General features: G+C 44.0%; 1 protein-coding gene across 10 annotated transcripts in view; it reads right to left on the reverse strand.

The window, feature by feature from the left end:
- The window catches only part of PKP4 (plakophilin 4), a 213957-nt gene that overhangs the window by 4550 nt on the left and 182928 nt on the right, over positions 1 to 26479 (reverse strand). For 9 of the 10 annotated variants that reach the window (XM_039494065.1, XM_039494067.1, XM_039494066.1 and 6 more), the window contains 9 exons: positions 25202 to 25385; positions 23378 to 23495; positions 22434 to 22625; positions 22068 to 22241; positions 20059 to 20209; positions 15837 to 16032; positions 10599 to 10683; positions 10358 to 10475; positions 6893 to 7024 (listed from right to left, as the gene is read on the reverse strand). In XM_039494065.1, coding sequence (XP_039349999.1) covers positions 6893 to 7024; positions 10358 to 10475; positions 10599 to 10683; positions 15837 to 16032; positions 20059 to 20209; positions 22068 to 22241; positions 22434 to 22625; positions 23378 to 23495; positions 25202 to 25385 — 1350 coding nt within the window. The remainder of the gene's footprint in view (positions 1 to 6892; positions 7025 to 10357; positions 10476 to 10598; positions 10684 to 15836; positions 16033 to 20058; positions 20210 to 22067; positions 22242 to 22433; positions 22626 to 23377; positions 23496 to 25201; positions 25386 to 26479) is intronic. The other variant, XM_039494069.1, reaches the window with a different exon arrangement.

A 26479-nucleotide genomic window follows, 5' to 3' on the forward strand; every position in this document is an offset into this window, starting at 1 on the left:
AGATGTCACCCCAGATGAAATCCTCTGTGAGGAAACGGGTAGGCCCTTCATACGCTCTGCCACCGCGACGAAGTGTTGGGGGGTTCTGCGGAAGGGCTTTGTCTGCTCGATATAAAAAGCGAGTGCTCTATGGACGTCTAGGGAGTGCAGTTGCACTCTGCGTGATGAATGTGGCTTCGGGAAGAAGACCAGAAGGAAGAGCTCCTGGTTAACATGTAAGGCTGATACCACTTTGGGGAGAAAGGCCGGGTGTGGTCGCAACTGCACCTTGTCCTTGTGGAACACAGTATATGGAGGGTCCGCCATGAGAGCCCAAAGCTCGGAAACTCGTCTTGCCGATGTGATGGCCACGAGGAAGGCAGTTTTCCAGGACAGGTAGAGAAGGGAGCAAGTTGCTAATGGCTCGAATGGGGCCGACATAAGTCTGGTAAGAACCAGGTTGAGGTCCCAGGTCGGGGTGGGGCGGCGTACCTGGGGGTATAGGCGCTCCAAGCCCTTGAGGAATCTAGATACCATAGGATGCGAAAACACCGAGCGGCCATTCTCCCCTGGGTGGAAGATAGAGATGGCCGCCAAGTGCACCCTCAAAGATGATACCGCTAGACCCTGTTGCTTAAGAGACCAGAGGTAGTCCAAGATGGTGGGGATGGAGACGTCGGCGGGAAGAACGTTGTGCTCTACACACCAGCATGTGAAATGCTTCCACTTGGCCAGATATGTTGCTCTAGTGGAAGGTTTTCTGCTACCTAAGAGTACTTGTTGCACTGGGACAGAGCAACGCAACTCAGACTGGGTCAACCACTCAGGAGCCATGCCGTGAGATGGAGGGACTGTAGGTCTGGGTGACGCAGTTTGCCGTGGTCCTGAGTAGTGGGATAGGGTCGGCTATTGACAGGTCTAGCAACATGGTGTACCAGTGCCGCCTGGGCCACGCTGGAGCGATCATGATCAAGCAGGCTCTGTCCCTGCGTATTTTCAGCAGGACCTTGTGGACGAGTGGGAACGGTGGAAAAGCGTATAGCAGGTGAGTCGTCCACAGTATCAGGAAAGCGTCCACTATGGAACCCTGGGAGAGGCCTTGAAAGGCCTGGCATTTCCTGTTCTCACGGGACGTGAAGAGGTCTACACGGGGAAATCCCCACTTCCGGAAGACCGAAAGAATAACGTCCGGGCGAAGCAACCACTCGTGAGAAAGGAAGGATCTGCTGAGGTGATCCGCCAGAGTGTTCCGAACCCCTAGGAGAAAGGATGCTATGAGGTCTATGGAGTGGGCTATACAAAAGTCCCAGAGTTGTAAGGCCTCCTGACAAAGGGTCGAGGACCTTGTCCTGCCCTATTTGTTTATATAGTACATGGCTGTTGTGTTGTCGGTGAATATTGACACACAACGGCCTTGCAAGTGCTGATGGAATGCCTGGCAAGCAAGGCGGACTGCTCTCAGCTCCCGGACATTGATGTGCAAGGTCAGTTCCTGAGATGTTCTTGAGTGCATAGATGCCCGAGGTGAGCACCCCAACTGAGAGATGATGCGTCCGTCGTCAGGGATGCAGAGGGCTGGGGTGGATGGAATGGCAGCCCTGCACACACCAGGGAGGGGGTCAGCCACCATTCAAAGGAGCCTAAGACGCTCGGGGGAATGGTGATGATCATGTCTATGGCATCCCTGCCAGGTCGGTACACTGAGTTGAGCCACGATTGGAGGGGACGGAGGCGTAGTCTGGCGTATTTCGTCACAAACGTGCAGGCCGCCATGTGACCCAGGAGACCAAGGCAAGTGCGAACCGAAGCCAATGGAGCAGCTTGCAGACTGTGGATGATGGCCACCATTGCGTGGAACCAGGGCAGAGGTAAGCAGGCTCTGGTGAGGTTGGAGTCCAGGGTGGCGCCAATGAAGTCTATCCTCTGAGTGGGAATCAGAGTGGATTTTTCTGCATTGATCATTAGGCCTAGATGTAGGAAAAGGTCCTTGACAATGCCGACGTGATGGATCACTTGTGCCTCGGAGGCCCCTCTGATGAGCCAGTCGTCTAGATACGGAAAAACGTGTATCCGACGGCAGCGGAGGTGGGCGGCGACTACAGCCATGCATTTTGTAAATACTCTTGGGGCTGTAGAGAGTCCGAACGGTAGGACCGCGAACTGAAAATGTTGGCGGTTGATTACGAACCGGAGGAACCTCCTGTGAGGTGGGTAGATGGCTATGTGAAAATACGCATCTTTCATGTCGAGGGCGGCATACCAGTCTCCGGGATCCAGGGATGGGATGATGGTCCCCAGGGATACCATACGGAACTTCAACTTTATCATGTATCTGTTGAGTTCCCGCAGATCCAGGATGGGTCTGAGACCCCCCTTTGCCTTGGGGATTAGGAAGTAGCGGGAGTAAAACCCTGTGCCCCATTTGTGTTCCGGTACCTCCTCTATGGCTCCTTTGACAAGGAGCGTCTGCACCTCCTGGAGGAGGAGCTGCTCGTGAGAGGGGTCCCTGAAGAGGGACGAGGAAGGTGGATTGAAGGGGGGGCGTGAAATAAATTGGAGGTGGTACCCAAATTCCAGCGTGCGTAAGACCCAGCGATCTGACGTTAGCTGGGACCACGCAGGGAGGAAAAGGGAGAGGCGGTTGGAGAAAGGAGGGAATGGATCCTGTGACGATACTGGTACGACGCCCTCGGGTGCACCTTCAAAAGGAGGGTTTTGGCCCTGTGGAAGGTATGGAGGAACCTTGGTTCTGGCACCCTTGGTTGCCTGACTGCCTCCGGCGACTGGTTCTACCCCGCCTTCTAGCAAAGTCCTGTCTCTGTCTGGGCTGAGGGTAAGAGCGGTGTGGCTGGGGGCGGAAGGGCCTGCGCTGAGTCACTGGCGTGTGCATGCCTAGTGAGCGCATAATGACCCTGTTATCTTTTAGGCTTTGCATCCTAGGGTCTGTCTTATCGGAGAACAGGCCTTGCCCTTCAAAGGGGAGGTCCTGGATTGTATGTTGGAGCTCCGAGGGGAAGCCTGAGACTTGCAGCCATGAGATACGCCTCATAGTAACCCCAGAGGCTAGGGTCCTGGCCGCTGAGTCCGCGGCGTCCAGGGAAGCCTGGAGGGAAGTTCTAGCGACCGTTTTTCCCTCGTCCAGGATGGCCGCAAATTCCTGTCGGGAGTCCTGCGGGAGCAACTCCTTGAATTTGTCCGCCGCCGCCCAGGTATTATAGTTATAGCGGCTAAGGAGGGCTTGTTGATTAGCCACGCGGAGTTGGAGTGCCCCTGCAGAATAGACTTTGCGCCCCAGCAAGTCCATGCGCCTCGCGTCTTTTGATTTCAGGGCTGGAGCCTGCTGGCCATGGCGCTCTCTCTTGTTGACCGACTGGACAACGAGGGAGCAAGGAGGGAGATGGACGTATAAGTATTCATAGCCCTTGGAGGGCACCATATATTTACGTTCCACTCCGCGGGCAGCAGGTGGGACAGAGGCTGGAGACTGCCAGATCATGTTGGCATTGGCCTGGATCATCTGTATAAAGGGGAGGGCCACTCTCGTGATCATCTCTCAGATGATAAGATGTCCACCACTGGGTCCTCTACCCCCGGGACCTCCTCGACTTGCAAGTTCATATTCTGTGCCACACGCCGGAGGAGGTCCTGGTGGGCCTTCAGGTCGATTGGTGGAGGGCCTACAGATGACGTTCCGGCTACCGCCTTGTCAGGGGAGGAGGCTGAGGAGAGACCTCGGACAAGCGGGTCAGTCGAGGGCTCTTCTTGTTGGACAGCCTCTGTCTCCCTTGGGATCTGGGAGTCCTGAGGCTGGACCGACACTTCCTCCGAAGCAGAAGGAGGAGGGCGGCTTATCGTGGCTTCCGGCACCCGGTGTTCTGATGTTGCAGAGTGCGATGGACCTGGATACACACCTTGGGCCTGATGATATGCCCAAGGTGTCCAGAATGCCCACTGTTGAGGTCTGTGATCCTGAGACTGGGGCTCGTGGAATATCGCGTTGGGCACATCGGTGTCTTTGTCTTGGGCATACGCACTGTCCGCCTGCAAAGACACGGATGGGTGCCGGGACGGCCAGGGAGGAGCTGAAAGACCCTGGTACGAGCCCCTTTCTCTCGCCATTGGTGATCTCCTCGGCACCGGGGAACGGTACCTGGAATCATACCAGTGCCGAGAGCGAGACCGGGACCTGCGACCGGCGCGGTGCCAGGAGGCCGACCTGGATCTCGAAGGTCTGCAGCAGGAACGGCTGCGAGAGTCGCGGTGCTGGGAGCTGGAGCGGTACCGAGAGTACCGGGCCGGAGGTTGAGATGTCGATCTCTGCCGCGAGTACAACCAGTACCGAATGGGCGAGCGGTGCCGGGACTGCGAGCGGCGTCAGGACCGTGATCGTCAATGAGACCACGAGCGGCATCGGGACCTGGATCGTGATCGGTGCCGGTCTGCCGAGCCGACTGAAGGAGGCCTCATTATGGCTGGCTTGCCTCTGGAGTGTAATACCCACACCGGCGGTGCTGGGGGTTGAGGCAGGACAGACTCAGTCATGGCTATAAGGTCCCTGGCTGTGGAGAATGTCTCCGGTGTAGAGGGGACCATAAGCTCAACCACAGGCCTCAGCGGGGAGCTCTCAGGGACCGGACTCGATGGCCCCCGCGGGACTGGAGTCAACGGTACTGCAGCAGTCGGTGCCGCAGCAGGTGCCGGGCGGTCCAAACGGGGCTGTGTCTGTGGCGCCGAGGGCACAGAGGTAGAGGACTTCGACCTCTTCTGCTTTGGGGAGAGAGATCGGTGCCGAGCAGGACCCTGCGCCGGAGATGGCTGGTGGCGTGGTGTTTTGGCGGAGCCGGCACGGTCTGGTGCCGTAGGAGCGCTGCTAGCAGTGTGCTCAGCGGTCGGTGCCAAGGACGGAGGGTTCAAAGCTGCCTCCATGAGGAGATTCTTTAGGCGAAAGTCTCTCTCTTTCTTTGTCCTCGGTTTAAATGCCTTGCAAATACGGCACTTATCTGTAATGTGCGATTCCCCGAGGCACTTTAGACAAGAGTCGTGGGGATCGCTTGTGGGCATCGGCTTATGACAGGCCGAGCACAGTTTGAACCCCGGTGAACCGGGCATGGGCCCCGGCACCGGGCGCGGGGAAGGGGCTAATGCCCAAACCCTGCTGAACTATATACACTAACTATTTAAGAACTATCAAACTAACTATAACTATATATAAAACCAACTATATACAACAAAGATAGCAAAGAAATAAGGAGTAGCTAGGGAAGTGGAGGACAGCTAAGCCACGCTCCACTGTTCCAACGACCGACACGGCCACTCCAGGGGGTGACCCAGCCGACCCACCGGGGGTTGCTAGGGTAAAAATCTTCCGATGAACGTGCACGCGGCGCGCGCACACCTAACTGGAATGGATATGAGCAAGCACTCGAAGAAGAACCACAAATTCCTCAATTCTAATCTTTGCTCTGCCATCAACTCCACCTGTTGCTTTGATCAAATTACCTGATGGTTAGCTTACACCTTAGATTCCCCTTATGTAAAATGAGGGTCAGGCATTTAGATGCACTGGCCCTTTGCTCTGTAGCAATCACACCCCCTTATTCCACCACCTAGATACTTAAGAACTGCATAGGGGACACTGAGGCACCAACACAATATTCAGAGAAAACATTAAGAACATTCCCAGTTCGTGTCACCATCTATCATCTACTTCAAAAGGAAAAAATCCCATACCTATAACAAATTAGTTTTCTGGAGGCCGAAAAACAAACAAACCAAAAAAATAAAAAAATTAAATAGAAAAGTTACGTGATGTGTCTATGCAAAAACTGTTACTTTACAACAATGCTAGCTGGACAAATAAATCTCACAATATATGTTTTAACAGGCATTTCCTTAGAAAAGAACATTGTATTTGCAATGTAGCATTCTTAATGTAAAACACCCATTTACTGCCATAGTAACCATAAATCATTAGTAAACAGTAGTGGGAAATCACAGCTTAAAAGACAACAGTACAAATGTGATCTGTCCCTCAGCAGCAGTTAAATTGCCTCAGGATTTTGTTGTTGTTGTTTAATAAACCAGCTTTTTAAATAAGGAATTTGTGTTTTTCCCCGTTCATTCTGCCTTACTTGGAGAGCATAATAATATGTAAGACAGTTGAGATCAGGGAGAATATGAAGTTTTGGCATATTTCCCCCCCTAATATTTATGAATAAAGCCATAAAATAAAAATTAATATTCAACAACATGGTTTGATAATAAATGTTCAGTTTGGTATAATCAAAGATCACTTTTAAATGATAAGCCCCACCTGTTTTATTATTCACTGAACCACAACCTTCCCACATTTTTAAAACCTGATCTCTTCTTTTTCGGGTAAATTGGGCATTTCTAAGAGAAACAGCAAAAAATAACCGAAACAAAAACCCCATTTCTCTCTCTCTCTCTCTCTCACACACACACACACACACACACACACACACACACACACACACACACACACACACACACACAAATCCATAAATAAAAATGAACACAAAAACAATGTAAAAAGTGCAGAAGCTTAAGTAACTGAATCTCAGGGCAGCTGAGATGTCAAGATACATGCCAGTTTTTACTTTCACAAATTCCTTTGCAGCACAATATTTAAGTTGGCTTCAAATTTTATTACATTGATGCATTGTTTTTAAAACAAATGCAAAATGGTCATATCTGGGAGGAAAGTGATTTGCTCAAGGAATCAATGGTGAACAATTGACATAGCATTATTGTTCAAGACAATTTTGTTGCGGCTGAGGAATGCAACAAAAATAGTCCAATCACTAGTTTTAACTGCACACAGTACATTGTCCCAGGCCAAAAGAGTATTTTAGAAGCATTTTGTTTAGAGTCAATCTAACTGGTCTCTTACCAGTATATATGTCTTTATGCGTAACGACATCACCTTGGCTATTGTAATACTGCATAGAAGGTTGTGTCCTATTGTATTCAGAACGAGGTTCTCTAATTCCTAACAGTGCTGGCGATGAAGATGTGCTGCCAACTGATGAAAAGGAGGTAAGAGAAAGAAAGAGCATCAGTGTCTGAAAAAACCTTAGGGAAATGAGAGTGATAGCTGGAAATATGACAATGAGTTTGGTTATAGAATCATCACCACTCTCAAAAATATTGTCTGGTACAAGTGAGGCCAAATGTCTTCAACAACTCAAGAATCATGAGAACATTGAATGACCACACTGCATCAGACCAATGGTGCATCTAGCCCAGTATCCTATCTGTCTGTGGCCAATGCCAGATCCTTCAGAGGGAATCAAGAGAACAGGGCAATCATCAGCTTCTGGCAGCTAGATGCTTAGGACACCCAGAGCATGGGGTTGCACCCCATATCATCTTGGCTAATAGCCATTGATGGACCAATCCTCCAGGAACTTATCTAATTTTTTTTAAAACCAGTTATACTTTTGGTCTTCACAACATCTCCTGGCAATGAGTTCCACAGGTTGATTGTACGTTGTGTGAAGAAGTACTTCCTTTTGTTTGCTTTAAACCTGCTACCTATTAATATCAGTGGGTGACCTCTGGTTCTTGTGTTATGTGAAGGGGTAAAAAATACTTATTAACTTTCTCCATACCATTCATGATTTTGTAGACCTCTATCATATGCCCCCTTTTTTCCAAGCTGAAAAGTCCCAGTCTTATTAATTGCTCCTCATATGGAAGTTGTTCCATACCCCTAATTATTTTTGTTGCCCTTTTCTGAACCTTTTCCAATTTCAATATCTCTTTTTTGAGATGGGGTGACCACATCTGCACACAGTATTCAAGGTGTGGGTGTACCAAGCATTTGTATAGAGGCACTATGATATTTTCTATCTGACCTATCCCTCCCCTAATGGTTCCTAACATTTTTAGATTTTTTGACTGCTGCTGCATATTGAGCGGATGTTTTCAGAGGACTATCCACAATGACTCCAAAAACTCTTTCTTGAGTGGGAACAGCTAATTTAGGCCCCATCATTTTGCATGTTTAATTGTAATTATGTTTTCCAACGTGCATTACTTTGCATTTATCAACACTGAATTTCATCAGCCATTTTGTTTCACAGTCACCGTTTTGTGAGATCCTTTTACTCCTTGCAATCTGCTTTAGACTTAACTATTCAGAGTAATTTTATGTCGTCTGCAAATTTTGCCACCTCACTATTTACCCCTTTTTACAGATCATTGATGAAAATGTTGAACAGCATTGGTTCCATACAGATCCTTGGGAACACCGCTATTTACCTGTCTACATTCTAAAAACTGACCATTTATTCCTACTGTTTCCTGTCTTTTCCTGTCATGAGAGGACCTTCCTTCTTATCCCACGACTGCTTTCTTTGCTTAAGAGCCTTTGGTGAGGGACCTTGTCAAAGGCTTTCTGAAAGTCAAAGTACATTATATCCACTGGATCACCCCTGTGTGCATGTTTGTTGACCCCTTCAAAAAATTCTAACAGATTGGTGAGGCTTGATTTCCCTTTACAAAATCTGTGTGGACTCTTCCCCAACAAATTGTGTTCATTTATGTGTCTGGTAATTTTGTTCTTTACTGTAGTGTCAACCAATTTGCCTGGTACTGAAGTTAGGCTCATTGGCCTGTAATTTGCTAGGATTGATTCTGGAACCTTTTTAAAAATTTGCGTCAAATTAATTATCCTCCAGTCATCTGGTACAGAAGCTGATTTAAGTAATAGGTTACATACCACAGTTAGTAGTTCTGCAACTTCATATTTGAGTGCTTTCAGAACTCTTGGGTGAATACCACCTGGTTTGGGTGACTTACTACTGTTTATCAATTTGGTCAAAAACCTCCTCTAATGACACCTAATAGTTCCATAGATTTGCTACACAAAAAGATTAGCTCAGGTGTAAGAATCTCCCTCACATCCTCTGCAGCGAGGACCAATGCAAAGAAATTGTTTAGCTTCTCTGCAATGGCTTTGTGTTCCCTGAGTGCTACTTTAGCACCTTGATTGTCCAGTGGCCTCAATGATTGTTTAGCAGGCTTCCTGCTTCTGAGGTACTTAAAAACATTTTTGTGACTTGCTAGTTGCTCTTCAAATTCTTTTTTGACTTACCTAATTATATTTTTATGCTTGACTTGCCAGAATTTCTGCTCCTTTATTTTCCTCAGCAGAATTTAACTTCACCAGCCTAGTCAGGTAGTCAATACTATATTCCTACTGCTATACTCTATTATTCAAGGGTGAAATTTCTATCCATAGAGATTCTGTTGTACCATTTGATGCATTTAAGATTTTTACTATATTTGACTCCATACTTTCTTCTACATATAGTGCCACTCCCCCATCAGCATGATCTACTCTTTCATTCCTATACATTTTGCACACTGGTATTACTGTGTCCCATAGATTATTGCTGTTCCACTACCTACCATTCTGTGATGCAATGGAATGGGGACTCTTTCATTTGACTGTTTCTCTTCAGTTTCTAACTGTACTTTATCAACATAGAGTATGCCCATTAATAGACCCTCCCCTATGGGATGTTTCTGTCCGAACTGTGTGCTCCTCTGCATCTGTTGGATTTCCACCAGCCCCTTAGTTTAAAAACTCCTCTATGACCCTTTTTAATTTTACATGCCAGCAATCTGGTTCTGCTTTGGTTTAGGCAGAGCCCATCTTTCCAGTATAGGCTCCTCCTTCACTAAAAGGTTTCTCAGATACTAATAAACCTAAACCCCTTCTCCCTATTCCACTGTTTCATCTATGCATTGAGACCCTGCAGTTCTGCCTGTCTAACTGGCCCTGTGTGGAACTGGAAGCATTTCAGAGAATGCTACCGTGTAGGTCCTGGACTTCAATGTCTTACCTCGCAGCCTAAATTTGGCCTCCAGGACCTCTCCACCCCAGCACTGCACATATGCCTGTCTAGATGTCTTGAGAGATCCACAACTTTCACATTTGGCAGGTAATTCACTAAGCGGTTCTCCTGGTCATCAGATACCCAGCTATCTATATTTCTAATGATCAGATTTCCCATTACTATTACCAGTCTCTTCCTAATAACTGGGATTCATGTCTCCTAACAACAAACGCTTTGAAGGAAATATTATTATAGTATATAAATATTATATGCATAAATCATACTGTGTTTTGTTTTGTAACAAAATATAAAAGAAAACCCTTAATTCCAATGCACTGGTCTGAAAAGCAAGTCTGAGAAGTAATCTAAGGGCTAAAAACTGTAATATCACTGAAAGTAAGGTAGGCACATTCAAAGGTACCCTGAAGTTCTAAAAGAGACATACTAGATCCCCCTCAAATGGAAAAGCCCTTCAGGCAACCTGTCCACAAAGAGGGATATTAACTGACCTGACTGAATGATAGGTGACATTTGCTGATTTGTTGTAGATAAGGAGGGATGTGATTTGAATCTGTCTCGTTCTAATGTTGATACTGGTGTAATAAAATGATTCTGATTCCATCCATCCTGTGGAGTGGGAAAAGGAGTATGTCAAATTAATTACATTTCATTAAAATAAATGGTTCAGAATCATTGTGAAGTTGTTTCCACATGAATGCTAATTTTGTCAGAACCATACTTGTAATTTACCTTTTTATAAATGCTACGGAGGTCTCGGTATTGCCATAATGTATTCAATACCTGAGCTGCTGCCTTGACCACTTTCAGCGATGATCTAAGAAGATAAAGAATATTATATTATTATACAGGATTGACTCTTGTAAAGAAAGTGCATGTACGCATTACAGCTTGAAACACTATATGAAATGGGCTGGGTAGTCTCAGCTTAAGGCCCAGTGAACAGATTCCATGTCACTAAAATTCCACTACTGCAACTAACAGTCATACTGGAAGTCTCAGCAAAGAGGCTGTATAGGACTGTAAGACACAGCTTTACACTAGAAGTGATCCCTTCAGGTGAGCCTTGAAACACATGAAAAAGCAGTATGGGTATGTCTACAACACACAAAAAAAAGCGGTGGCTGGCTTGGGCTCGTGAGGTTCGGGCAGCGGGGCTGTTTCATTGCTTTGTAAACGTCTAGGTCCCAGAGCTCAGGCTCCAGCCCGAGCCCAGAAGTCTACACAGCAATGAAACAGCCCCACAGCCTGAGCCGGAGCCAACTGGCATGGGCCAGCCGTGGGTTTTTCTTTGTTGTGTAGACATATCCTATGGGGTAATCAGGGCTGCTAGTATCTATGGTGTACATATTTGTGAATAAACTTCTCTCTCCAGGACTGTCAATCCAGCACACTTCATGACAGCAAATGTTACATAAAATAACATTAAATTATATCATAATAAATCATTTACACTTCTGCCTTTAAAGCAATCATCCCATACAAATATAAAGATTATTGTAGGCAGGGCTGGTAGCTAGTAATAACATTGCCTGTCTCTTCCCATTATAAGATCTTGTTTTCAGTTTCTTATAACTTTGCCATACTTTACCATTTGGGCTGAAATTTTCTGTGTCAGGTATCTGCCTCAGGCTATTTATTTATTTAATAATTTATTTATAAATTTTAGCAGTTTCCAGGAACAAGGCAAGGAAAAAAAATACACTTTTGCCACGTAAAATAATTCTGGGGACCTTTTCTATGACAAGCAATAGCGCCCCCATGCATTGGAGCAGGAACTTGAAATATGGCAGGGGGTAGCCTTTGTATCAGGGATATGCCTTTTGCTGTTCCTGTAAAAATCGACCCCAGTTTAACCAAGTTATAAACCTTAAAAACAAAAACAAATCGCAGCTCCCACATGCTCAGTAGAGACTTAGATTTTAGCAGCTAAATTCCCCAAAGATTTCATCTTCACTGACATGCTCCATCCCCTCATAGCTTCTAGTGCTGACAGGACTGTGCATGCACCATCCCCACAGAGTGACTAGAGGGGGATGGGAGAGAGAAACCATGACTTAGTGCTGGGATGATGGAGTAAAAAAAACCCCCCAAAACACAGATTTGCTGGACAAGAAGGATGAGACTAGGGACCAGTAGAGGTGAGGAACAGGGCCAGGGAAGAGAGGAGACAGATCTGACAAGAAACAATTACTTAACTGCGGTTCTGTGAGGTGTGATGCAGACTGGCTATATAAGGCAGTGCTGCCCCAACCCTCCTCAGATGCACTTTCAGTGAGCTAAGCACAAGTCCCAACAACTGAAGATGCAGCAGGTACCCCAAGATGTCATGGATAGAAGCTAGTGTTGGTTGAATTCTATGAGCCAATGACCACACTGAAAACAGCTTCCTTTTAGCTGAATAGGCCATTCTGGTAGAAGACTTTCTATTGTTGAGTAGGGCCTGTTCAGCTGTCACCAAACTCTGCTCTTCCTCCTCATTTAGCCACGAAGCTACCCCATGAGATGTAGGAGACTGAATGCAATGTGTGACTGTGATTCTTTGTGAGCAGGTCAGGATGGAGAGGATGGGGTATGGGAGACTGAACTGACAATGTGGGAAAGTCAGAGAACGAGCACTGCCTCAGCCATGCTGGGACAATGAGAATGAACTTGGTCCAATCTGCTTTCAGCTTGAGGATGATCAGGTTTGGAGGAAAAGCATACAGGCAAGCCAAATGCCAGCTGAGATGGAAAGCATTGGACAGTGAGCCCAGACTGAGGCTCCTTGAGAGCAAACCAGGTGATGTTTCCTGTTGTCCCTTGTAGCAAACAGGTTGATTGTCGGAATGCCCCACGCTACGAATATGACTCAGAGGACACTTGTCTTCAGAGACCATTAGGGAAAAATTTCTGCTCAGTTGGTTTATGAGATGATCCAGGACTCTGGGCAATTGGTCAGCTATTGGTTAGTGCTCTCTGTAACGGGCTTCACTCACCACTGTAGCACTTCCTGCTGGCTGTCTTGGGAATTAGCTCTGCATGTTAATGCGCCCTCTTCAGGTGGTGCCTTGCTGCTATCACTCCTGGTCTAGGACCCATGTCTCTCCAAGGACTGCAGCATCCTCTTCTGCAACACACACACTGTGCTCCCCACTTCCGGGACCTGCAGTCTGCTGTTCAGCCATTTCCCTTAGTGGCTACTGCAGTGAATTGTCTGGCCACTTCCTCATGCCCTAGCATCCTCTTTGACCTTGCCTCAGCAGCCAGCCAGGAGCTCTCTCGCTCCCCCGGTCCCTGCTAGCAGCACTGCTCTGTCCAGGGTGCTGGCAGTTCTCTCAGCCCTCCAGAGACACAATCCTTCCTCCCTGGGCTCCCAGCAGAGAACTGCCAGCCTCTGCCCTGCAGCTCCCTTTTTATATGGGCCTGCTTGGCTGCTCCTGTCAACCCTTCTCTAATTGGCTGCCTCCAGTGCAGCCTCCCTAGGGCTGCTTTTAACCCCTGCCAATGAGGGGCAGCTGCCCCATCACACTCTCCTTGATGCAGAACTGCCACAACCTGATTGCCTCTTGGGACAGAATCCTGGAACACATTCCCCCCTGCTTGTTCACATAATGCACTGCGGTGGTATCGTTGTAAGTACGTGAACCACTGAGCCCAATACGGTCCAGAAAAGCATGACATGCATTGTAGAAGGCCTGAAGCTCCAGCAAATTGATAAGGACTCCTGCTCCAATCACAGACCTTGAACTTTCAGCAACCCCAGGTGTGCTGCCCATCAGGGAGGCAACAGTGACAGCAGACCTGGTTCACAAGGGCCAGAGGGAATGCCCTGGCAAACATTCTCTGGACACATCCACCACTGTTAGGAGTCCAGGGCCAGTTGAGAAAGACAAACCAATCTGTCTAGGGGGTGAAGAGTTGGATGTAAACCATCCTGAGCCACATTTGGAGAGGGGTGAAGATGCAACTTTGCAACTGGACCATCTGGATGCAAGCTATACTAAGGGTACTAATTACATATATACAACTAGAAAAGTCACTAAAAATACAGGGTTTGCGAGGTGAAAAATCACACAGAACTCTGACTCCAGCTGGGGTGGAAGAAGGAACAGAGGGAGGTCAAGGTGGCATTGCCTCATATAGCTAAAGGAGGTTCTATAGCACAAGGCATGAGTGCCTCCCCTCTATGGGTTCTGCTAGGTAAAATTTACGGCTCCGGTTCGCACACACCTAAGTGGAATACAGAGCTGCATCTACCTGAAGAAGGAGCTGAGATTCAGGGGTGGAGAACTGTGTCTGACTGCTCAAAGAGACTGGGATAAGGAGCCAGGAGACTGAAACTGGATGAGAAACCTGGGCAGATAGATTGGGACTGGGTGTCAGTGGGGAGCGAGGAGGAATGTGAGCTGTAGACTGGACAAGAAGCCAGGAGTAGGGAACAGGGACTGACTGGTCAAGGAGATTGGGACTGGGATAAGAAGCCATGGGAATGGGTAGGCAGGGGGACTGGGACAGGGCAAGGAGCTAATGGTTAGGTAGAGACAAGATTGGGACAGGTTGGAGAGGATGGGGCAGAAGAGGGTCAAGCTTGGAGGAAATGGTAGTGTCTGTGCCTGTTAGATCACTGTCTCCTGCACAGCCTGGAATGGTAGCCAAGATCTGAGAGTCTCACCACTCCTCTGCTTTCAGCAAATATATATGAAACCTACGGGCAAAATGTCCCATGCCCCTCTAGTGCTGGTCATTCAGTGTGCAGGATGGACCTTCTCTGGAAATAAATCAGGGTGGCGTGGTAAAGGAGGCTCTTGTCTTTAGGATCCCTGCATCATTTGTTGCACAAATTGGAAGGTGTCTCATGAATGAGGCAGGAGACTGCTACAACAAACAGGAGGGCCTCATGGTAATAGCAGCTGAATGCTGCCCTGAAGAACTGGATTTTATCACTCCCTCTACCACAGAGTTTCCATGTGATACTAGTCAGGTCATTTAATTCAAACTTTTCACAGGTGGCCATTACTTAGGCACCCCTAATTTTCTGGCTGCCCAACTTGATACCCTTGGAGTCTGATTTACAGATGTACTGAGTACTCACAACTGCAACTAAAGGTAATGGGAGCTGGGTTTTGAGCATATAAAATGCTATGTAATCATAAGTACTCTGAATAATTAGGCTGTAAGCATCTTATATTGGACACCTAAAATTAGTGGATACTGTTGACCTTAATCTCGCTGTGCCTTAGGTCCTCAGCTGTAAAAAGAGGACAATACCTTCTCATCTCACAGGGTTATTACAAAAATAAAATTAATTAAGGATTGGGAAGCACTCAGATATTACAGTGATGAGCACCATAGAAAAGTCCATGAAGAAATTAAGAATTCTTTTTTCAGAGCAGGATTTGGGTAGTGTGCAGTAAGACCTAGGACCAAACACTGAACAATGAGGAGAAAACAAAATATTGAGGAACTGCTCATTAAGTGAGCAACCTCCGTGCTGTGAATGGATTGAGACAGAGGTTCTGTGGAAAAACTAATGTGATCATATATAATTAAATACTTTATCATAATGTTATGCACAAGGGGGCCAGATTAGGGTTCCACAGGCAATCTTAATTCTGGTATTTCCTAACTCCTACTTGCCTGACTTTTCAATCTTAATAATGTTCTATTAACTTTTGTGTGTGTGTTTAATATTCCTAACATCATTTTCAGATACTTTTATTTTATAGCTCCAATTAATCTGACTACAGTGTATCACTGTACAGCCCCTAGAAGCTTTATATGGAGAATACTGTACAATGTAATGATTGGCAAGTACTATATGGAAATACAGTTTGCAGCTGTGGGAGACTGCTCGTCTTATCAGCAAACCTGAACCGAAGGAACAAATGCTTTTTCTGCAGGAAATGCACTTTACAAGTTTTGTTTTCTTGTTTTTATCTGAAATGGATTAAAGAAACATGTTGCTTGCAAAACTAGCTGCCCACTTGCCTGTCACCCCTTCCTTTTGTTATGTTCACCAGTTTTTCTATTCCTCCTGTGTCAGCCAAAGCTTTGGCATTTTCCATGTTTTTACTGGTGACCTCATGCAAAGCACAGCAGATTGCTGCTACAGTCTCATCAGACAATATGCTTGGGCCATTGCCTCCTGGAAGGCGATTCACCAGATCTCGCATCGCGTATTTACCTACAAAAATCCATAAACCAAGTTAGGAAATGCACTTTGCAATTTACATTTGAAACATAAGCACTCTGACAAGAAATATATGTCTAAAAGCAACAATGAGGAAAGTAGAATAAAAAAACAACACTAAGTGGAAAACTGAAATAATTCAGATTGCACACAGAGGCAAGAAACACTGTAATGTAATTTGCTAAATGAAAAATACATTGCGTTTTTCTTCTGGATTAGGAAAAGACTGATAAAAATATTATGGCCATGTGCCAATGTACACAGACACACACTGACCTGTGAGCTTATTTATTTTAGTCAAGGATGTTTAGCAGAGTTGTTTTATAGCAAGAGAGAAACAATGTTACAAAAAGATTACTTAAGCATCTTTCAAACAACTTAAATTTCATAGAAATGTGTAAGACATTACACTTGTGCATATTCCAGTCTTCTTTAGGCAGGACTTGAATTGATAGGTGGTTATTGCATGATCACATTTCATTGCTTCTGATTGTGATAGTTTAAAAAAAAGTTAAATAAAGGAATAAAAGGTTGAGAAAATGTTGGAACTTGCTATCACTTACCCTTTACCCTAATTCAAGTTGTGCCTTAGTTGCTGACAGATACTATGATTATTTGAAACTCATTATGCCTTTAGATGGACACAAACCACCACTTGACCAGAAAGTAGCACAAATAAAATTGTTTAACAATGTTTTTGTACACTGTAGGATATCTGCTGATGCATCCATACAGGAAGAAATGCAATAAAGAATTTGGCTAAATAAAGTGGGATAGAAGGCACAACTTGGCCTTAATATTGGATAGTTTAGAAATAGGAATTATTGATCAGAAGTAGAATTGCTACAGGAAAAATGACATTATTTCTCATCACTGGCGGGGCAGTGCTCATACTGAGATTTCCTTTTAGCGCGGTGTGGAGAAGCCTTTCTGTAGTTTTGGAGGTATTACCAGACATTCTGTTCACCTCATTTATCACCCATAAAAGATTAGATCTCAGCTCTTTCAGATTTCAATTACCAACTGACAAACAGGAATAATCACTTTGCAAACAAAGGAAATTAACTAAAGCTAAAGTAAATATTTTTTTTGGTTAGCCTGCTTTGATAACTGAATGGCTATTAATGGATTTTTATTGAAGACATATATTTATATATAATGGTGAATAATGGATAGATGGGATAAATTGTACATACTGGTATTAACTTTGTATTTGCATAATGTGTCAGGGGAGAAATTCTGATCCTTAACCACAAAAGAAATGCTACTGAAAGTAACTTCTTTTTAAGCATACTAGAAAACTGCAATTTTTTTAAAACCAGACAATGTGGGATATATTGATACTGTGACTCCACCTGCCTTTGAGGGAGCTAACCAAAAGGTGAAGTGGTGGCAGCTTTGGTGTAGTACCTGCTAGGGTGTGGAATTCAATCTACTTTGACATTTGCTAGAATGTTTATATCCCCACATTTAAAAACAAACAGATTTTTCCTCAAGGCTTTTATTTAAAATAAACACCCCTATATATAACTTTATTATTTCAATAATTAGACAGTTTCTTCTCTTTCCTTGGTTGGATCTTTCATCTGTTTCTCTTATCTATCTACTTTTTGGAAGATTTTGATTATTATATTGTTTGTAGATATGTGCAAAACATTAGGTACACACATTTTCCAAGCATAACACGTCTATTTTAAAGTGAAACATAATTAATTTTTGCAAATATGTTTTTCAGAGCAAAAACATGCCAAACCTCATTTTTGTTAAATATTTCTTCACATACAAATTTAGGAAATGCAGAGTTATGTAAACCAAAGTTGGCAAAAGTATATTGCAAAATTCCAAGAAACAAAAATTGTAACCCTCTCAGCACTTCTAATGTTATTTTGATTTTATTTATTTAGATTGGAAAAAAAATCTAACTCTGGAGTCCACATACAAGACTTAAAATTCCCAGCAGAATAATTATATTAGTCCAGTTAAATCTGGGTATGTCTATTTTGCAGAAAAGATCCGTGGCAGCGAGTCTCAGAGCCCAGGTCATCTGATTCAGGCTTGTGCTATGGGGCCAAAAATAGCAGACTAGATGTTTAGGCTTGAGCCTGAACTCTGAGACCTGGCAAGAAAGGTGGGTCTCAGAGCCCTGGCTCCAGTCTGTCTGTGAATCTACATTGCTGCTTTTAGCCCATTGTGTGAGCCCCATAATCCTCAGTCAGTTGACCTAAGGTATGAGACTTGGGGCCACAAAAAAAGGTCTTTTTTTGCAATAGATATACCCTCCATTGCCACTGACCTCACTATCATAGTCAAAACCACACAAAAACAATTATCCCATACCAGTCAATAACCCCATTCCCTTCTCAAAATTCTGTAGAAAACATGATCAGTTTTGCAGCATGTCTGGAGGCTTAACAAATCCAGGCTCTGGTAGACAGAAGAGGGGGCCCATTCCAGAGCTGAGTAGCCTCGGGAAGAATACTATGCCAGTAGCTCTCTTTCCTACACTTAGAGAGGTCCAGCTGGGTATTATCAGGATGCTGCAGACACTGTAGCACACATCTTCTTACTGCCTTCTTGTTCGCCTCATAGAAATTGAGCAAGAGAGGGGAAAGCATAGAACCCTGCAGTACCTCCACACAATAAAGTCTTAGGGTGCATAAATGATAGCCCACAATCACCTGCTGGTGCTCCAATGTAAAAAGGAGTAAAAACACTTAAAAGGGGCTCCCATCTACTCCTGCCAAAACTTAAAGCCTGTTAATGCCTTATGATCAGCTGTATAGCATGATCAACTATATTTAACTGAAGACACTGTATAGGTCTAATAAAATCAACACAAACTCTATTTGTTCACCAACAGAAGATCACTAACCAATGCAGCTATTGTAGTTTCCATCCCATGCCTGGATATACATAGACCCCTAGACCGATCTATGAATCTGAAGACCGTTAATATTACCAAAGTTGCTTCAACATCTTTCTCAATAACCTTTACCTAAATCACAAAGCAGTGAGTATTGATCTATAGTTGGCAAGATCATTTTTATGATCATTAAATTATTGCACATCACCCAGACTACTCAGGATGGAGAAGCTTTATAAATAAAATTATTATAAAACTGTACTTGCAGTAGCATTTACATTTCTGAACATGAACTGTACCTCTATTTGTACCAGTAACACTGGCCTAATTACCACACTAGTCTAAAAACAAAGCCAGCAAGACATTTTTTCCTGTTCAAAAATTAAGATTTTCTGCATCATGACAAACGTTGATAGAGTTAATTTAGCCTAGAACAGTCAAGGGTGAGGCATTGCAGCATATGCTGTTCCACTTCCCATGGTTGGAATTGCAAGGTTTCGTATCTAGGGCAGGACACGTGCTTATATTTCAGCAGAAAAGTATATAAGATGAGAAAGGCACAGGTTGGAGATGGAGAGTTCATCATTAGTTTAGAAAAGGGAAATAATTAATGAATTATCTCTAGAAGAGCAGCCCTGTCAATTACATATATATGTATACTTAGACCTGGAGCTGGTTTCTCGTGGAAACACTTACTATAGCAGGAGAAACAAAACAAAACAAATCTGATATTGTCAGAATAAAGCATTTATTTGTGTGATGAGACCTGAACTGTTAAATCCCTTTATGATACAGGACCTTGTAGCCCTTTGAGAAGGTTACTAGTTAGCTTCAAGAAAGGGGAGTGGTATTTCTCATCATGTTCTACAATGAAACTTCCTGCATGATTCAGTTTGAATTCAAGCAACTTCTTTCTGCTGTAAGGGGACTGGCTGCACAGGTTGACTAAAGACAAACAAATAAGACAATGTTGCTCCAAAAAGCTATTTCTGCCAAGAAGATTAAAATGTATGTGACTCTAATGATCTGATATGATAGATACACAACTAGCTCACATGGTGTATTCTCATCCTAAAATAAGTTTTCTTCAAGCACTGAAGGAAGGATTGCATTGTGCTGCTATCCCTGCATGCTTAAGTATAGTTACATATACTTACCAATAAGCTCCTTATTGCGAACATCTAAAGCCATATTCCTTAAGGCAGTTGCCACAGAAGAAACAACTCTATCATTATCCATTCTCAGAAGTTCCACAAGGATTGGAAGCCCTTTTTCTTTTCTGACAGCAGCTCGAATATATGCTGCAAACTATTACACAAAACTCAATTACTTACACACCTACCATATTAAAACAGCACCAATATTATATTTTACTGTATTACAATTCATACATGTTTTAGTGGGAAAGTTCCAAAGGCAGACACAAGAAGTGGGTGCCCAGTTCCCATTACTTGGCGCTGGGAGTTAGGCCTGCCCTCTGTGCCACTGAAACTGTTCTCCTTGTAGAACAATGTTTAAATATATGAATTAATAAAAGAAATGTACTGACAAAGGAGATTAAATCTATTAGAGCGGGAATAGTATTTCAGGAAAAAGATTGATTAAAAATGTCAGTCACAAAAGCTTGAAAATCCCAAATGATATCTGTCAGCTATTTTTGTATAGCAAAGAAAGCACTGAATATTTTTATCTCTATGGCAAATACATAAAAGTGATTAAAAAGAGACGTCATGTAGTGCCTTTGTAATGCACCATACGTGAGGGCCACAAGCAGGAGTGCACAGCTGGAATATAGTAGCAAATAATACAAAATTATGCCCTGCTCTTGTTAATAACCAATTAGGTATCAACTACCATCATTTACTGTAATACCCATGTTCTGATACTTGGGAAGAGGTGGCACTTGCATCTATCATTTTGTACATTTTTAGTTGGCTTTGGTCTTCAATTTATTGCCAGTCATTTTCCACCACAATTCAGTGTTCAAAGCTTTTTTTTGGCACACGTATTCAATGGGAAAAACTTACAAGTTTTCATTTTTTTTCTGAATAGTGGTAAATGATTTTAATGCTATTCCCAATAAGCCACCCATTTTCTGCTTCTAGCTCTTCATTGCCTTTCACTGTGAAAGTGAAAAGGAACGGAATGGAGAGGACTGTAAGGGAATTGTGACCAAGAGAAGTGTATAAAGTTTTCTCTCTCTCTCTCATATTTACCAATGTTTTTCCCCATCACATACTTTATTTGTAAATTTACTAAAAAATGAAAACCAGAAGAACTTTATATTATGATATTTTGTATGACAACTATGAATACCATTAATGAAATAATGGATGTGGTACAGTTGGAGATTTAAGCCAATGCTCAACAGACCATAAGTGGTTTTTGACAAATTGTTTAACCTCTGTCCCTCAGATTATACTTCTGTAAAATGACAATAGTATTTGCTTATCTATTTCATAAAACAGTTGTGATCATTAGACTATTTTGTAAGTGTTTAACATAAAGGGCTACAAAAATTCAAAATATCGAATTGTATGTTGTTGTTTCTCTAGACAAGAGAATACCAAGGACAAATAGGATATGAAAATAATTTGATTAAAATAACTGAAAAGAATGGAATCTCCCTAAGTTAATCTTAATTCCAAGTACGTGTGTCCACATCACAAAGACATCTTGAAATCTGGCACGTTTGGTTCTGTGTTCAGACAGGCCTGGGACAGGAATTACAAAACTGCTAGAGGCACTGCCAGGGTGCCTGAATGCACTGTGCTTGACTTTAGCTTATGCTTTGACATTTCCTTTGCTTATCTAACCTGAGATCAGGCAAGTATTAAGGAAGTGATGCATTTGGAGCAGGATGCTGAGGATCCTCCATTTCTGTTGACTTCAATGTGAGTTTAGGAAAATGCCCACCTCAGAGGAGCCACTGATCATATCTCAGGATTTTGGGTTTCATGGAGAAAAACAGGATGGGTGCACTCTAGGACCACTAATCACACTGATTAACAGAGAAACACCATATGCACTTTAGGAAATGGCATATTTCTTCCCTGCTCAGGTGTCATGATGTGGTTAAAGGAGAACACTTAGCTGAAGTACAAGTGTAGTAGAAGAGGTGGAAATTCATTTGCCACAGGATTATGGGATGGGTTTAATATAATACCTTCCAGTTGCCTGCAGAAAGATTCTGGAGAGATCCTGCAGAGCCCTCTAAAGTAGCTGGGTTGGAGCTTTCTGCTAGAAGTGTTAGATATGGTTTTACTACAGATGGGTGCCACAGCATTTCCACACCCTTAGGAGACTTTGAAAATCCTGGTATAGGGCCAACTCCATCCCACTGAGAAAGAAACACACGTTAGCTGTAAGTATATTGGTTTAAGCAAAATTGAAATCAAATGTTTATATCATAATTTAAAATAGTGGCTATAGTCACCATATTACTGGATAGGGTCAGTTTTCTCCCGGACACAGTATTTTACTATTAGAAAAACAATACTTGATGTTTTTATAATAGAAGAAAAATACAAACCTGATCTTCTTGTGAAGTTCGTTTTTTCTTCTTCTTTTTTTTCCCCCAGCAGCTTGGCTCTGAATCTTTGCTGGGTGATTCTTTCCCTAACAAGTCATCCAATTCATTTATACCCAGCAGACGTGCCTGAGGTACCTCCAATTCTAGGCGATAGGACAAGTTTCTCAGTGTGCACACACAGTTCTCCACTGTCTGGAACCCAAAGTATGGAGATATCCTGTAATTAATATACTTTCACAAATGGTGAAACAGCATATAAAACAAATCAAGTACAGGTGAAAATATTTTTGGAGCACAGCATTGGGGAACAAGAACTCCCAAATTCCAATTGTCCGTCTCACAATGGCTCTCTCTATGGCTCTGGGTAAATTATAGTTTCTCTGCTTGTTTTCTCAGCTATAAAACTGGTGATAATAGGGGCCTACCTCACAGGGGTGGTATGAGGATTAATTAAGCATTTATTAAAAAGAGTTTTGAAGATAAAAAGCATGGTAAGTGCAAATTATTATTCCACCCCACCCCAAAGAATGGGTGCTTCATCATGAGAATTAAACATGGGGGGGAGGGATAGCTCAGTGGTTTGAGCATTGGCCTGCTAAACCCAAGGTTATGAATTCAATCCTTGAGGGGGCCACTTAGGGAACTGGGGTAAAGATCTGTCTGGGGATTGGTCCTGCTTTGAGCAAGGGGTTGGACTAGATGACCTCCTGAGGTCCCTTCCAACCCTGATATTCTAGGATTCTATGAAACACACAGAATAAATAAATGTGTTCCACAACAGAATTTGATTTTGTGCATAAATAAATGTAAGGGTGGAAAAGGTTTTGTAAAAATAAGTAGAGATCAAGAGTTTTGTGGCTGACTTGCACTATCCAAAACAAAAACTGCACATCAGACAACTAGTCTGATACCTAGAAATTACTTAGTTAAAAATAAGCACACACCTTGCTGTCATAATCTGATGTGTTCACACATGTATGGATCACATATAGCAAAGAATCAACCAGCCCTTCACAAGACCTCATCTGCTTCCTGGCCTCTTCTCCTGCAGAGCTTAGATTCCTGAAGTGGTAAAATGCAATAAGCATATCAATCAATATACTGTATATTTATGTATGGTATTCAGAGTCACACATATATACTAGTAATGGTCTAATCAAATCATTTGCAGAAGGAAAGTCTTTTTATACAGTTGGTTGATAATCTACTTTGGGAAATTACAAGCAAACATGCCATTTGGCCAATCTGGTGTGTTTCAAACACACACAAGAAACTGTTCTTCAGAAAGTCTCTTTATGACTCAAGAGTAAAGCTGTAGTTGGCAGAGATAGTTTAGCAGTATTCCAGAGTGTGAAATGGACACCACCAAATCCAGGGAAATCCTGCTTCTATCTCAGCACTGTATACCAGCTCTGTAGGTTAAAGCAGTGGTTTTCAAACTGCGGGTCGCGACCCAGTACTGGGCCGTGGAATGTAAGGCACTGGGTTGCGGTGGCTCTGGTCAGCAGCGCTGACCGGGCCATTAAAAACCCCATTGGCGGTGCTGCCCGGCTAAGGCAGACTAGTCTCTACCTGTTCTGACACTGCGCTACATTGCGGAAGTGGCCAGCAGCAGGTCCAGCTCCTAGGCGGGGAGGGACCCATGGGGCTGAGTACCGGCTCTGCGCTCCCATTGGCTGGGAACCAACCAATGGGAGGTGGTGTGTGTGTGTGTGGTGCCTGCGGGTGAGAGCTGCACAGAGCTGCTTGTGCGCCTCTGCCTAGGAGCTGGACCTGCTGCTGGCTGCTTCCGGGGCGCAGCGTGGTCCCCAGTGCCAGGAGAGGCAGGAAGCCTGCCTTAGCACCCCCACTGCGCTGCTGACTGGGAGCGGCCCAAGTTAAGCCCCATGCCCCAACCCCGTGCTCCAATCCCCGGCCCTGAGCCCCCCTCCCCAACCTGGAGCCCCTTCCTGCACCCCAAGCCCCTCATCCCTGGCCCCACCCCAGAGCCTGCACCCCCAGCCCAGAGCCTTGATCCACTCCCACACACAAACCCCCGGAGCCTCCCCTAAACCCAGATCCTCCTCCTGCACCCCAAACCTCTCATCCCCGGCCCCACCCTGGAGCCTGCACCCCCAGCCCAGACCCCCTGCCACATCCAATCCCCTGCCCCAGCCCAGTGCCCCCTCCCACACTCTGAACTCCTCATTCCAGGCTCCACCCCACAGCCCTCAACCCTGCACCCTACCCTCTGCCTCAGCCCTGAGCCCCTCCCACACCCAGACCCCTCATCCCCAGCTCCGTTGGGTCATGGGCATCAACAATTTTCTTCAACTGGGTGAAGAAACTCTAAAATTTATTTTTCATCAAAATTAAGTTTTAAATTTTATAGAATCTTATTAGTGATGTGAACAGCATCACGTGATTTTTGTAGAGATGGCTTTACTCAAGTTAATTCAAGGTTTGAAAGAATAAGTTTCATAGACAGTACCTTCAGTATCAAGACAGTGGTGATTAATATGGAAAAGATTAGCTATGAGCACAAAAACAGTAGAAGCTTAATCCTTACCAAGTAGCAGCATTAATACATTCATAAAATATTACCTCTGAGCTCCTAAGTTTGTATTTATGCTCTTTTCCTACTAACTGGCATGCGAGGAAGAACTAAAAGGGTTAAAAAGGATGTAACAACTATATTATTTAAGAAATTGCGATTTAAAAGGAATTTGAATACATTGTTGTATTACTTGAATACTGTGTTAACAGAGATCTTGAACACGGTGATTTACCTCAGGCATCCTGTAGTATTGCGCAGAACTAGAGAAGTCTGGAATTTAATTTTATGATCATCGTCAAAGGAAGAATTATTCCATCCAGAATGTGGAACTATCACAGTGTTAGTTAGTGTTGATAGAGCATCTCGAATGATTGTCATCTTTACTGCATCACACGAGGACAAGTTCCAGAGAACTCCTAAAAAGGGAATTGCATTGTACTATTTAATGTCAGAAGTTAACTGGTAACTTTGATTACAGTGAACAAATATAAACCAATAGTAACCACACAATATCTATCTCCTTAAACAGAGGGGAAAATTAATTTACCTATATACAATCAAAAGAAATATAGTGGATTAATTCTGTAATGCAACCTTTATACTCCACAGATGACCAACAGGTGGCCTGCAAAGTTGCCTTTAAAAGATTTATTTCACAGGTTGGGGAGACAAAGTGGTTCCCAAACTGTGGGATATGTTTTCTTCAACATTCCTCAGTCTGGTTGATCCATCAGGGAGCATGCCTGTAATTTCAGATCAGCAGTGTACCAATTAAACTTCCTGATGGAACAGACAGAACATGCGATTATCATCACAATGGACCTAATGTTGGGTAAGCTGGTGGGTCCCTGGGGTGGGTGGGTGGGATGAGCGTGAGAGTGCAGGTGCACAAGTGAATGCAATATACTTCTCACATCAAGCCAAAAAAGAACCTTAGAGAAACTCCCTCTATTGATCTGATGGGGTACAAAAGGAAGATTCACTGAGGAGGACAGAGCCCTGTTTGTGTTACCTGACAGGAGAGCGAAAAGTTCCCATCACATTCTAGAAGCCAGGAGGAAGATTCTCCTGTGCTTTTCTAGTAACAATACAGAGACACTGAGAGTCCCAACTTAGGTTGCCAAATATTCCTACATGCTCCCCGGAGATAAATACCACAATCCTGACACTTGTACCTCCAACTACTAAACCCTTACACATCTCAACAACCAACCAAACTAGCAACTTCTCTCAGACAAAAATCTTCCCAGCACTCCCTGCAAAATTATAAGCACCAACTCATAGTTCTTTAATGAGAGAGAGAGAGAAAGAAAAGCAGCGAAAATGCTGTAAAGTTGGCAAGGATGAGAAAGAACAGTGGTGGCCAACTGTGTGGAAAATTAACTTAATACTAGGGTTCTAAGTCAAGTGGCATGCTGCATATATTCGCCACTCTTCAGACGCCATCTTGCATGCAGAATCTAAGTTTTCAATTTTTAAAAAGTGAATCTGAGAAGTAAACTGTGAATCT

This window comes from Mauremys reevesii, linkage group 11 (assembly GCF_016161935.1).
Source record: "Mauremys reevesii isolate NIE-2019 linkage group 11, ASM1616193v1, whole genome shotgun sequence".
NCBI lineage: Eukaryota > Metazoa > Chordata > Testudines > Geoemydidae > Mauremys > Mauremys reevesii.